Source organism: Elephas maximus, chromosome 3 (assembly GCF_024166365.1).
Source record: "Elephas maximus indicus isolate mEleMax1 chromosome 3, mEleMax1 primary haplotype, whole genome shotgun sequence".
Taxonomy (NCBI): domain Eukaryota; kingdom Metazoa; phylum Chordata; class Mammalia; order Proboscidea; family Elephantidae; genus Elephas; species Elephas maximus.
The window spans coordinates 91472626-91487577 of NC_064821.1; the positions used below are offsets into that span (position 1 = coordinate 91472626).

Genomic DNA, 14952 nt, shown 5'->3' on the forward strand with positions numbered 1-14952 from the left:
GAGGATCTGCCATCTGCCAAATGCTCAAACAGTATTGGTTCCATCCCCTAATAAGTAATAATAATCATAATACTTATTTAGTGCTTACTATATTCCATTTTTTTAATATTCCATACAGTGGTCTAATGTTTTATAGATATTAACTCATTTATCTTCACAACAATCTTATGAGGTAAGACTTCTATTATTATTTCCATTTTAAGATAAAGAAACTGAGGCACAGAGAGTTTCTGTAACTTTCCCAAAGTCACACTTAATTACTAATAAAAGAGCTAGGATCCAACCCCAGACAGTCTAGCTCCAGAGACTGTGCTCTCATACGGTCTGCTACAGGGAAACATGGGAGTTCCTTTGATTTCTCACAATGTAGCTGGAGTACAGGGACCAAGAGTGGGGTTTTGGGCAGTAGAGGGCTGACTGAGGCCCAACACCAAGCAGAGCAATGAGGAAATCAAAGCCCTGCCAGCCCTTACCACCCCCTTCCAGAGTGCTGTGAGGACAGGACTCTACTCTCAGCAGCAGGTGTGTCCGCAGCTCGGTGGTGAGAACTGTGGTCTCAGCCAGATGAGGTCGGCCAGGCCCCACATGTCTGCTCCCTGTTCAAGGTCAGCAAGCTAGTTAATGGGGAAGAATTAACAGAACCGAAGATATCTTAGCCATCCTCCTTCCAGGTCTCAAACCTACCTGCCATCCCCAGAGCAAGGTCGGCTGGGGAGGGGGGCGAAGCTGAGGCTATGACTGTGGTGCTACGATCCGGGCCTGTCCTCAGGTGGCTGAGGGACCCTTGGGCAGACTGTGCCTCAGTCCCCTTATTGGTGAAAGGGGGCAATGATGCCTGTCTTAAGTTGCCTAGAGGAAGGATGAACTGTGCATCTCAAGGGACAATTATAGAGGTAGGGAATGTGTTGGGGAGATGCATCCCAGAGCCACATCTGCCATGAATTAGCTGGCTGACCTGGGTAAGTCACTTGACTTCCCTGAGTCTCAACATCCTCATCTGTAAAGTGAAGTGATTGTACCTCCATTGTTGTGGATGGTCAGTGCTCTGCACTGTTCCAAGCACAAAGCTTGCCCTTCTAGCATTTTCCATTCTTGAGCATGTAAAGGCTCAGGAGTCAGCTCCGCTCTGTTATTCACTAGCTGTGTGACCTTGAGGATCATCTTTTTGAATCTCAGCTTTAGCATCCTAGAGCTAACATACCATTGGTTTATCACAACAGCCCCATGAGATGTGCAATATAACCCCATTTTACAGATGAGGAAAATGAGACTTGAAGACCCAGCTTTAGGCCTCAAATAGCTCATAGTTTAAAGAGGAAGAAATAAACATAAATCAAACACATAGCAAATAAAAGCAATAAAGATTACCACCAGGTACTGTGATGGCCATCTTTACTATGGCTCAGCAATTATATTCCTAGATTACACAGTCTAGAAAAATACCTGTACATGTGCACAAGGAGGCGTGTGAAAGGATGTCTGCAGCAGCATCCTTTGTAAGAAAAATACTGTAAACAACTTGATTGTCCATCATCAAGACAGTGGCTAAGTAAGTTGCGCTACAGGCATACATGGGATGTAATAGAGTAGGAAAACAAGTGAACTACAGTTAAACTCATCAACATGGATGTCGGGTGAAAATCAAGTCTGAGAATGCATACAAAGTGTTACCATTTCCATAAAGGTCAAAAACGTGCAAAATTAAAAAATACATTGCTTAGGGATATGTATATACACAGTAAAACTATTAAGAATGATAAAGTCTGTGGGATGGGGGAGGTAGGAGGAAGGACAAAGGACTTCAAAGGCAAAGGCAATATTCTGTTTCTTAAGCTAGTGGATACCTCGGTGTTCATTATATTTACATTATTATTTATATCTTATTTATTGACTACATCCTCCAGGTGCTCCTCGGAAACTCTATGGGGCAGTTATACTCTGTCCTATAGGGTCGCTATGAGTCGGAATCGACTCGACAGCACTGCATATATTTATATTGCTGACTAATTGAATAGGAAACCCTGGTGGCAAAGTGGTGGTTAAGTGCTACAGCTGCTAACCAAAAGGTGGGCAGTTCAAATTTACCAGGCGCTCCTTGGAAACTCTATGGGGTAATCCTTCTCCGTCCGATATGGCTGCTATGAGTCGGAATCGACTCAATGGCAATGGTTTCTTTTTTGTACATATATAAAACCAAAACCAAACCCACTGCCTTCCAGTTGATTCCAACTCATAGCGATCCTACCGGACAGAGTAGAATTGCCCCATAGGGTTTCCAAGGCTATAAATCATTATGGAAGCAGACTGCTAAATCTTTCTCCTCTGGAGCAGCTGGTGGATTCAAACTGCAGACCTTTTGGTTAGCAGCCAAGTACATTAACCATGATACCACCAGGGCTTCTATATATACATATATAAATACATATATATTGCTGACTAATTACATAAACACTTTTGCATAAATTAACTATATAATAATAAATAAATAATGCTATATATATATATATCTGATGGAAGATGCTGAGCATACTTCCCACCTCATAGTAGGTAATTTCAAAAGTTTTTTGTTGAGCAAATGATTAAATAAAAGAGTGAATGAAGAATGTTCAGCCCTTACCTACCCATCTCATGTTCTTTCTACCAATATAAGTATTGACCTGGGGCTAAATTTCCTGCTGTTCTAAACTGCTGGAAACAAGTAAAACAGCTAGGGAGTGTAGATGATTCTGTATGGCTCCTCTGCAATGTCGTACATACTAGGGAACTTCATTCAGCCCAACTTGTTAATTCATTCATTCATCCATTCTTTCATCCATACATACATCCAGTCAATAAACATTTATCAAAATAAATAGAGATCAGGAGTGTCTTCTTTAAAGAAGTGAAGTACATTTCCATCAAGATAATGACCCTACACATGACCAAACTGTTCCAGAGACCATCAGAGTGCCCTCACTGGATGTGGGGGTAGTCACAGGATACCCACGAGATCTTGCAACTCACCTTGGCACACAAATGAAGAGGGTGTTTCTCCCGGGTGGACTCGTCCTGTGATAAATACCACCTTCTGCTCTGCCCCTTCCCGAAGGTTGGCTGTAAGATAAAATGAAAGGGCGTATCTAAGAAGAGCAAAGAGTGAGGAAAGCTGAGACTACAGGTTGGGGTGTTGGTGGGGGGCGGGAACTGGGCTGGGTGCTTTACCTCTTAAATCATTGGATCAGAACCATTAAGACCGAGCTGTTTCTGACCAGTTTAATTATGTCCTTGAATACCCAATATTGAAAGGACCACGTTATCTTTCCTTGATGCAACTGATCGTATTAATAGTACAATCATATGAGGAAGTCATATGAGTGAAATCAAATCCCAGATACACTGTGACCTTGGGCAAGTTTTGTGTCCTTTTTGAGTTTCAATGGGCTCATCTATAAGTGAGGATAATAGTATCTACTTGGTAAGGTTGTTGTAATGATTAAGCAACCTTACACATTACATATGACACAGTAAACATTGAGTAAATGATAAAGAAGGTAGCTATTTATATTAATAATAGTAATAGAAGTTGCTGTTTAATTACCTCCTTTTGTATTAGCCACATTACATACATTATTTATAATCCTCACAACAACCTGCACTGTTAATATCCCTTTTATAACATCAGAAATTGACTCAGAAAGGTTATATGATTTGTTCAAGGTCATACAACTAACAGATGGTAGAGCTGAGATTAGAGCCCAAGTCCTTGTCTGGTCTTGATGAAGTTGATAGGGATATGATTTCTCTTTCATCTTAAGCAGCTAGAAAATTGGACAAAATATACAAAACAACAGTTTTCAGAGGTGGTACAGGACTGTAATCCCTGAGTGGGGTGAAAAATTGAGGTGTGCCCTATGATTGCTTTGGCCTTCTGCCTGGAGGTCCATTCCAGACCACAGAGCAGAAAAGTGTATCCTGGGCAGGGCATGGTAGTCTCACTGAGATTAACTTTCAGCAAGTCTAAGGTAGTTGGAATTTGTGAAGCAGAGTTCCACAGAGGAGGGAACTCTAGAAAAAGAGCTCCAGAAATCTGCAAAGAAGTCCTTTTGAGTCACTAAGATGTGCATGGATAGGCCAAACCTTCATGATTTCAGGAAAAAGTGACCAGGAAGCTGTGAATTGAACAGTTCTCAGGGGTCACAGGGGCTAGGAATCATCTGAGTTTCTACCACCAGAGTGAAAGTCCTCATTGTTCATTGAGTGTATTCTGTAGAGATCCCAAAAGAGCCATGTCTTAGTGGTGGACATAAACTACTCTAGATCTCCTTTAGCAAAGCTTTAAAATAAATCTCAATAGGATCAAACTGAATGAAAGCTACATAGCTGCCTGCTGGACAAAGTTTGGTGTTCATTAAAGGAAGAAAACAAAGTCCAGATACTCAACAATATATAATTCACAATATCCTGCATCTAATAAAAAAAATACCAGGCATCCAAAGAAGTAGGAAATGTGACCCAAAATCAGAACCCAAGTTCTTGTTGCCTCTACAGAAGTCTTCTTATATAAGAAAGTTTAGCTATTGTGCAAAGATATTATTAGACAAAAGTAACACCAAGAGTTATACTTCCTGAAAGAAGGGGTGGGGTGGGGGGTGGTACTTAGCCATGGGCAGAAGAAGGACTAATTGCCACAGAACAGAACAATCACCCAAAGACAATTCAGTAGGATTAAAGGATTCCCTCTGTGTTAGAGAATGACCTAGAAGTGGGGAAGAAGGGTGTAGGGATAACGAAGAGGCTTTCTGTTTCTGAAATGCTGGAGACAGGTCATTTTGAATGTGGCTTATGATCTAACAGTTGATGCACCAATGGCAGAGACTAAACAAAAGAATATTTATTCTACTGAATCTGTTTCTTCTAAAGCTTAAGACTTACTTGATCTATTAGGGTGACCAGTAGGGTAAGGTCACCGCTTCCCCAATAATGAGTCCCTTTTAAAGGCAACAAGAAATATAATGGAGACAAAATACATTCATGAGGACCCATCGTGTGTTCAGCTGTATGCCAGGCAGCTTTAAGAAAGAGGGAGAGAGAGAAGGCTCCCCACCCTGAAAATTTCATGGTCTGAAAGAGGAGTTAGGCACTTGGACATTTCCTGGATTGAATATAAGCTCCTCAAGGGAAAAACTGTGCCTTTCACTGGTTTATCTCTAGTGTCTTTCATAGGGCCTGGCATGGAGTAGGTGCTCAGAGGCTGAGAGGTGAATGAATAAATAAAAAATACTTACATATAGATTGTGGTTTATAAAGAAATTCAAACACGTATTATTTCATTTACTCTTCATCGTGTCTCTGTGAGGTGGGCAGTATTAATTCTATTTTACAGATGAGGGAACTGAGGCTCACAGAAGAAAGGACATGCTCAAGGTCATGCAGCTAACAGCGGTAGAGTCAGGCCCTGGATCCCAACCCAGTGGCCCTTTCACTCCTCCTGGAGCTACTAACAACAATATAATATCCCACATCTGCTGCACTTCTATCTACAATGTACATAAGAGAGCTTGATGTCATCCCTTGTTAATGAGTGGAAGTTGAGCTTGGTATTTATATTGCTTTTCACTTAGAAATTAAACAAACAAACAAACAAAAAGCTTTTTTAAAAAACACAGGCTGGAGGCGGAGCCAAGATGGCGGACTAGGCAGACGCTACCTTGGATCCCTCTTACAACAAAGACACGGAAAAACAAGTGAATCGATCACATACATAACAATCTACGAACCCTGAACAACAAACACAGATTTAGAGACGGAGAACGAACTAATACGGGGAAGCAGCGATTGTTTCCAGAGCCTGGAGCCAGCATACCAGTCAGGTACGGCACAAGCACAGAGACCTGCTCCACCCCCCTGAACTAACCCCGGGAGGGGGACTAGCCGGTTCCACGGGCGGCGTGGGACGCAGCCGTTAGGAGAAGTCCCCGGGAGGCAGTGACTGATCTTGGAGCAGAAAGAGCAGCACCCGAGCCGGGGAACCGTCCCACAGGGATTTGGACTGCACGCAGGCGGCTTCATTAACATCTGAATAGCCTGAGCCAGAGGGAGAACTCTGATAGGGATCTGACTGCAGTTTTTTTTTAGCGGATTTTCTGGAAAAACTAGTTTCCCAGTGATGGCTCGGAGACAACAATCCATATCAAACCACTTAAAGAAGCAGACCGTGACAGCTTCTCCAACTCCCCAAACAAAAGAATCAAAATCTTTCCCAAATGAAGATACAATTTTGGAATTATCAGATACAGAATATAAAAAACTAATTTACAGAATGCTTAATGATATCACAAATGAAATTAGGATATCTGCAGAAAAAGCCAAGGAACACACTGATAAAACTGTTGAAGAACTCAAAAAGATTATTCAAGAACATACTGGAAAAATTAATAAGTTGCAAGAATCCATAGAGAGACAACATGTAGAAATCCAAAAGATTAACAATAAAATAACAGAATTAGACAACACACTAGGAAGTCAGAGGAGCAGACTCGAGCAATTAGAATGCAGACTGGGACATCTGGAGGACCAGGGAATCAACACCAACATAGCTGAAAAAAAATCAGATAAAAGAATTAAAAAAAATGAAGAAACCCTAAGAATTATGTGGGACTCTATCAAGAAGGATAACCTGCGGGTGATTGGAGTCCCAGAACAGGGAGGGGGGACAGAAAACACAGAGAAAATAGTTGAAGAACTTCTGACAGAAAACTTCCCTGACATCATGAAAGACGAAAGGATATCTATCCAAGATGCTCCTCGAACCCCATTTAAGATTGATCCAAAAAGAAAAACACCAAGACATATTATCATCAAACTCACCAAAACCAAAGATAAACAGAAAATTTTAAAAGCAGCCAGGGAGAAAAGAAAGGTTTCCTTCAAGGGAGAATCAATAAGAATATGTTCTGACTACTCAGCAGAAACCATGCAGGCAAGAAGGGAATGGGACGACATATACAGAACACTGAAGGAGAAGAACTGCCAACCAAGGATCATATATCCAGCAAAACTCTCTCTGAAATATGAAGGCGAAATTAAGATATTTACAGACAAACACAAGTTTAGAGAATTTGCAAAAACCAAACCAAAGCTACAAGAAATACTAAAGGATATTGTTTGGTCAGAGAACCAATAATATCAGATATCAGCACAACACAAGGTCACAAAACAGAACGTCCTGATATCAACTCAAATAGGGAAATCACAAAAACAAACAAATTAAGATTAATTAAAAAAAAATACACATAACAGGGAATCATGGAAGTCAATAGGTAAAAGATCACAATAATCAAAAAGAGGGACTAAATACAGGAGGCATTGAACTGCCATATGGAGAGTGATACAAGGCGATATAGAACAATACAAGTTAGGTTTTTACTTAGAAAAATAGGGGTATATAATGAGGTAACCACAAAAAGGTATAACAACTCTATAACTCAAGACAAAAACCAAGAAAAACGTAACGACTCAACTAACATAAAGTCAAACACTATGAAAGTGAGGATCTCACAATTTACTAAGAAAAACGCCTCAGCACAAAAAAGTATGTGGAAAAATGAAATTGTCAACAACACACATAAAAAGGCATCAAAATGACAGCACTAAAAACTTATTTATCTATAATTACCCTGAATGTAAATGGACTAAATGCACCAATAAAGAGACAGAGAGTCACAGACTGGATAAAGAAACACGATCCATCTATATGCTGCCTACAAGAGACACACCTTAGACTTAGAGACACAAACAAACTAAAACTCAAAGGATGGAAAAAAGTATATTAAGCAAACAATAAGCAAAAAAGAAGAGGAGTAGCAATATTAATTTCTGACAAAATAGACTTTAGACTTAAATCCACCACAAAGGATAAAGAAGGACACTATATAATGATAAAAGGGACAATTGATCAGGAAGACATAACCATATTAAATATTTACGCACCCAATGACAGGGCTGCAAGATATATAAATCAAATTTTAACAGAACTGAAAAGCGAGATAGATACCTCCACAATTATAGTAGGAGACTTCAACACACCCCTTTCGGAGAAGGACAGGACATCCAGTAAGAAGCTCAACAGAGACACGGAAGATCTAATTACAACAATCAACCAACTTGACCTCATTGACTTATACAGAACTCTCCACCCAACTGCTGCAAAATATACTTTTTTTTCTAGCGCACATGGAACATTCTCTAGAATAGACCACATATTAGGTCATAAAACAAACCTTTGCAGAGTCCAAAACATCGAAATATTACAAAGCATCTTCTCAGACCACAAGGCAATAAAACTAGAGATCAATAACAGAAGAACGAGGGAAAAGAAATCAAATACTTGGAAAATGAACAATACCCTCCTGAAAAAAGACTGGGTTATAGAAGACATCAAGGAGGGAATAAGGAAATTCATAGACAGCAACGAGAATGAAAATACTTCCTATCAAAACCTCTGGGACACAGCAAAAGCAGTGCTCAGAGGTCAATTTATATCAATAAATGCACACATACAAAAAGAAGAAAGAGCCAAAATCAGAGAACTGTCCCTACAACTTGAGCAAATAGAAAGTGAGCAACAAAAGAATCCATCAGGCACCAGAAGAAAACAAATAATAAAAATTAGAGCTGAACTAAATGAATTAGAGAACAGAAAAACAATTGAAAGAATTAACAAAGCCAAAAGCTGGTTCTTTGAAAAAATTAACAAAATTGATAAACCATTGGCTAGACTGACTAAAGAAATACAGGAAAGGAAACAAATAACCCGAATAAGAAATGAGAAGGACCACATCACAACAGAACCAAATGAAATTAAAAGAATCATTTCAGATTATTATGAAAAATTGTACTCTAACAAATTTGAAAACCTAGAAGAAATGGATGAATTCCTTGAAAAACACTACCTACCTAAACTAACACATTCAGAAGCAGAACAACTAAATAGACCCATAACAAAAAAAGAGATTGAAACGGTAATCAAAAAACTCCCAACAAAAAAAAGTCCTGGCCCGGACGGCTTCACTGCAGAGTTCTACCAAATTTTCAGAGAAGAGTTAACACCACTACCACTAAAGGTATTCCAAAGCATAGAAAATGACGGAATACTACCCAACTCATTCTATGAAGCCACCATCTCCCTGATACCAAAACCAGGTAAAGACATTACAAAAAAAGAAAATTTTAGACCTATATCCCTCATGAACATTGATGCAAAAATCCTCAACAAAATTCTAGCCAATAGAATCCAACAACACATCAAAAAAATAATTCACCCTGATCAAGTGGGATTTATACCAGGTATGCAAGGCTGGTTTAATATCAGAAAAACCATTAATGTAATCCACCACATAAATAAAACAAAAGACAAAAACCACATGATCTTATCAATTGATGCAGAAAAGGCATTTGACAAAGTCCAACACCCATTTATGATAAAAACTCTTACCAAAATAGGAATTGAAGGAAAATTCCTCAACATAATAAAGGGCATCTATGCAAAGCCAACAGCCAATATCACTCTAAATGGAGAGAACCTGAAAGCATTTCCCTTGAGAACGGGAACCAGACAAGGATGCCCTTTATCACCGCTCTTATTCAACATCGTGTTGGAAGTCTTAGCCAGGGCAATCAGGCTAGACAAAGAAATAAAAGGTATCCGGATTGGCAAGGAAGAAGTAAAGTTATCACTATTTGCAGATGACATGATTATATACACAGAAAACCCTAAGGAATCCTCCAGAAAACTACTGAAACTAATAGAAGAGTTTGGCAGAGTCTCAGGTTATAAAATAAACATACAAAAATCACTTGGATTCCTCTACATCAACAAAAAGAACACCGAAGAGGAAATAACCAAATCAATACCATTCACGGTAGCCCCCAAGAAGATAAGATACTTAGGAATAAATCTTACCAAGGATGTAAAAGACCTATACAAAGAAAACTACAAAGCTCTACTACAAGAAATTCAAAAGGACATACTTAAGTGGAAAAACATACCTTGCTCATGGATAGGAAGACTTAACATAGTAAAAATGTCTATTCTACCAAAAGCCATCTATACATTTAACGCACTTCCGATCCAAATTCCAATGTCATATTTTAAGGGGATAGAGAAACAAATCACCAATTTCATATGGAAGGGAAAAAAGCCCCGGATAAGCAAAGCACTACTGAAAAAGAAGAAGAAAGTGGGAGGCCTCACCTTACCTGACTTCAGAACCTATTATACAGCCACAGTAGTCAAAACAGCCTGGTATTGGTACAACAACAGACACATAGACCAATGGAACAGAATTGAGAACCCAGACATAGATCCATCCACGTATGAGCAGCTGATATTTGACAAAGGACCAGTGTCAATTAACTGGGGAAAAGACAGCCTTTTTAACAAATGGTGCTGGCATAACTGGATATCCATTTGCAAAAAAATGAAACAGGACCCATACCTCACACCATGCACAAAAACTAACTCCAAGTGGATCAAAGACCTAAACATAAAGACTAAAACGATAAAGATCATGGAAGAAAAAATTGGGACAACCCTAGGAGCCCTAATACAAGGTATAAACAGAATACAAAACATTACCAAAAATGATGAAGAGAAACCCGATAACTGGGAGCTCCTAAAAATCAAACACCTATGCTCATCTAAAGACTTCACCAAAAGAGTAAAAAGACCACCTACAGATTGGGAAAGAATTTTCAGCTATGACATCTCCGACCAGCGCCTGATCTCTAAAATCTACATGATTCTGTCAAAACTCAACCACAAAAAGACAAACAACCCAATCAAGAAGTGGGCAAAGGATATGAACACACATTTCTCTAAAGAAGATATTCAGGCAGCCAACAGATACATGAGAAAATGCTCTCGATCATTAGCCATTAGAGAAATGCAAATTAAAACTACGATGAGATTCCATCTCACACCAGCAAGGCTGGCATTAATCCAAAAAACACAAAATAATAAATGTTGGAGAGGCTGCGGAGAGATTGGAACTCTCATACACTGCTGGTGGGAATGTAAAATGGTACAACCACTTTGGAAATCTATCTGGCGTTATCTTAAACAGTTAGAAATAGAACTACCATACAACCCAGAAATCCCACTCCTCGGAATATACCCTAGAGATACAAGAGCCTTCATACAAACAGATATATGCACACCCATGTTTATTGCAGCTCTGTTTACAATAGCAAAAAGTTGGAAGCAACCAAGGTGTCCATCAACGGATGAATGGGTAAATAAATTGTGGTATATTCACACAATGGAATACTACGCATCGATAAAGAACAGTGACGAATCTCTGAAACATTTCATAACATGGAGGAACCTGGAAGGCATTATGCTGAGCGAAATGAGTCAGAGGCAAAAGGACAAATACTGTATAAGACCACTATTATAAGATCTTGAGAAATAGTAAACCTGAGAAGAACACATACTTTTGTGGTTACGAGGGGGGGAGGGAGGGAGGGTGGGAGAGGGTTTTTTTATTGATTAATCAGTAGATAAGAACTGCTTTAGGTGAAGGGAAAGACAACACTCAATACATAGAAGGTCAGCTCAATTGGACTGGACCAAAAGCAAAGAAGTTTCCGGGATAAAATGAATGCTTCAAAGCTCAGCGGAGCAAGCGCGGGGGTCTGGGGAACATGGTTTGCGGGGACTTCTAAGTCAATTGGCAAAATAATTCTATTATGAAATCATTCTGCATCCCACTTTGAAATGTGGCGTCTGGGGTCTTAAATGCTAACAAGCAGCCATCTAAGATGCAGCAATTGGTCTCAACCCACCTGGAGCAAAGGAAAATGAAGAACACCAAGCCCACATGATAACTAAGAGCCCAAGAGACAGAAAGGGCCACATGAACCAGAGACCTACATCATCCTGAGACCAGAAGAACTAGTTGGTGCCCGGCCACAATCGATGACTGCCCTGACAGGGAGCTCAGCAGAGGACCCCTGAGGGAGCAGGAGAGCAGTGGGATGCAGACCCCAAATTCTCATAAGAAGACCAAACTTAATGGTCTGACTGAGACTGGAGGAATCCCGGCGGTCATGCTCTCCAGACCTTCTGTTGACACAGGACAGGAACCATCCCTGAAGACAACTCATCAGACATGAAAGGGACTGGTCAGCGGGTGGGAGAGAGACGCTGATGAAGAGTGAGCTAATTATATCAGGTGTACACTTGAGATTGTGTTGGCAACTCTTGTCTGGAGGGGGGATGGGAGGATAGAGAGAGAGGGAAGCCGGCAAAATTGTCAAGAAAGGAGAGACTGAAAGGGCTGACTCAAGACGGGGAGAGTAAGTGGGAGTAGGGAGTGAGATGTATGTAAACTTATATGTGACAGACTGATTGGATTTGTAAACGTTCACTTGAACCTTAATAAAAGTTATTATAAAAAAAAAAAAAAAAAAAAAAGCAGTTGCAGCAGCGTATCAACAGGGAACTGCCAGAAATTCAAGCCGAATTCAGAAGAGGACGTGGAGCAAGGGATACCATAGCTGATGTCAGATCGATCCTGGCTGAAAGCAGAAAATACCAGGAAGATGTTTACCTGTGTTCTCTTGACTATGCAAAGGCATTTGACTGTGTGTATCATAAAAAATTATGGATAACATTGTGAAGAATGGGAATTCCCGAACACTTAATTGTGCTCTTGAGGAACCTGTACATAAATCAAGAGGCAGTCATTCCAACCGAGCAAGGGGATACTGCGTGGTTTAGTCAGGAAAGGTGTGTGTTAGGGTTTTATCTTCTCACCACACCTGTTCAGTCTGTATACTGAGCAAATAATCTGAGAAGCTGGACCATGTGAAGAAGAAGGGGGCATCAGGATTGAAGGAAGACTCATTAACAACTTGAGATATGCAGATAACCTTGCTTGCTATAAGTGAAGAGAACTCGAAGCACTTACTGATGAAGATCCAAGTCTACAGCCTTCAGTATGGATTACACCTCAACATAAAGAAAACAAAAATCCTCACAACTGGACCAATAAGCAATATCATGATAAACGGAGAAAAGACTGAAGTTGTCAAGGATTTCATTTTACTTGGATCCACAGTCAACACCCATAGAAGCAGCAGTCTGGAAATCAAAGATGCATTTCATTGGGCAAATCTGCTGCAAAAGACCTCTGTAAAGTGTTGAAAGGCAAAGATGTCATCTTGAAGGCTAAGGTGCACCTGACCCAAGCCATGGTATTTTCAGTCGCCTCATACGACTGCAAATGCTGGACAATGAATAAGGAAGATCGAAGAAGAATTGACACCCTTGAATTGTGGTGTTGGTGAAGAATATTGATATACCATGGGCTGCTAAAAGAACGAACAAGCCTGTCTTGGAAGAGGTACAACCAGAATGCTCCTTAGAAGCAAGGATGGCGAGACTATGTCTCACATACTTTGGACATGTTGTCAGGAGGGATCAGTCCCTGGAGAAGGACATCATGCTTGGTAAAGCAGAGGACCAGTGAAAAAGAGGAAGACCCTCAATAAGATGGATTGACACCATGGCTGCAACAGTGCACTCGAGCATAACGACAATTGTGAGGATGACACAGGACGGGTCAGTGTTTCGTTCTGTTGTACATAGGGTTGCTATGAGTTGGAACCAACTTGAGAGCACCTAACAACAGCAACCCAATCATTGTGTAGGAGTTAACAAGATCATGCATGGCTGAAAGGGCCATATTAAGAAATTTACTGCACTGCAAATGCGTATTATCCTATAAAAAATTATCCTATAAAAAAAAAAAAAAAAAAAACACAGGCTAACACTGACCCCATCTATCCCAGCAGTCCAGAAATGATAAATGGCATTACTGAGGCCCTCAGTGAAGGCTACCTTTATGGATGTCTCCCCTGACCCAGTATCAACTCAACTGCATTCAGCATTTCTGTTGACCACAGGGAAATGCAAAACGGGCATTCTATTTGCATTCTATTTACTGAGCCCCTGCGTCTTCATAAAACGATAACATGGGGCTAATAAAAATCAAGCATCTCGGGTGCTAATATAAGCAAATGTTGATGCAGGAAGGTAACAAATTGCTTTGTCATTTAGGAGGCCGTAAAAGAGCATTATAATCATCTTTAGGCAAAATGGATGGGTTGCCTTTGCTTAGCTTTTAGCTTTCATTTGCAAAATCAATTTAAGGTAATGTAGCAGCTCTGAGGTGGTGTGACATGAGAGCCTCCCGTCCTGTCACTAAATCCCCAGCTTCTGTGCAACACCAGTTAAACATATTCTTGGTGGAAGCAGCAGGGACGATGAAGGAAGTATGCTTGAACAAAACCAGGGCGGGAAAGAAGCTGAACAATGAGACCAAAACCAATAGCCCATGAGGGATGGTAACACCGGCTACCTCTTGGGGGTTGACATGCACAAGGGTACAAGGGCTCACTCAGATGGAATGCAGCAGCTGTACAGGGCTCCCTAGTTAAGCAGAAGGTGCTTGGAGTCAAACGTGCACACGTATACTATGTACACCTTTGTCATTACATCCCTCCATCATCCACTATTTCTTTATTCATATTTATTGAACACCTATTAGGTGGCCAGGCACTAGCTATTATTATCCTCATTTTGCAGAAAGCCAGGACCAAGAGATATTAACTGACTTGCCCTAGTTTCTACAGCTAGTGACTGGCAGAATGAGGGACCCAACTCAGGCAGTCTAACTCCAGAAACTGTGTTCTTAATTTCTATGCTACACTGCCTCTTGTGAAAGAAGACAATAGTAATATTCCCTTACAATAGCAATTAAATGATACGTATTGAGTACTTATTCTGTGCCAAGCACTTTACATGCCTGATCTTACTTAAGTCTCCCAGCAACCCTGTGAAACATTTGCTATTTCTTACCCCTATTTTAGAGATTCATCTCCCATACTCTGGACATGTTATCAGGAAGG

General features: G+C 40.3%; 1 protein-coding gene across 2 annotated transcripts in view; it reads right to left on the reverse strand.

Annotated features, from left to right (window-relative positions):
• BEND5 (BEN domain containing 5) overlaps positions 1-14952 on the reverse strand; it is a 352434-nt gene that overhangs the window by 202296 nt on the left and 135186 nt on the right. For both annotated transcript variants that reach the window (XM_049879235.1, XM_049879234.1), the window contains exon 4: positions 3004-3093. In XM_049879235.1, coding sequence (XP_049735192.1) covers positions 3004-3093 — 90 coding nt within the window. The remainder of the gene's footprint in view (positions 1-3003; positions 3094-14952) is intronic.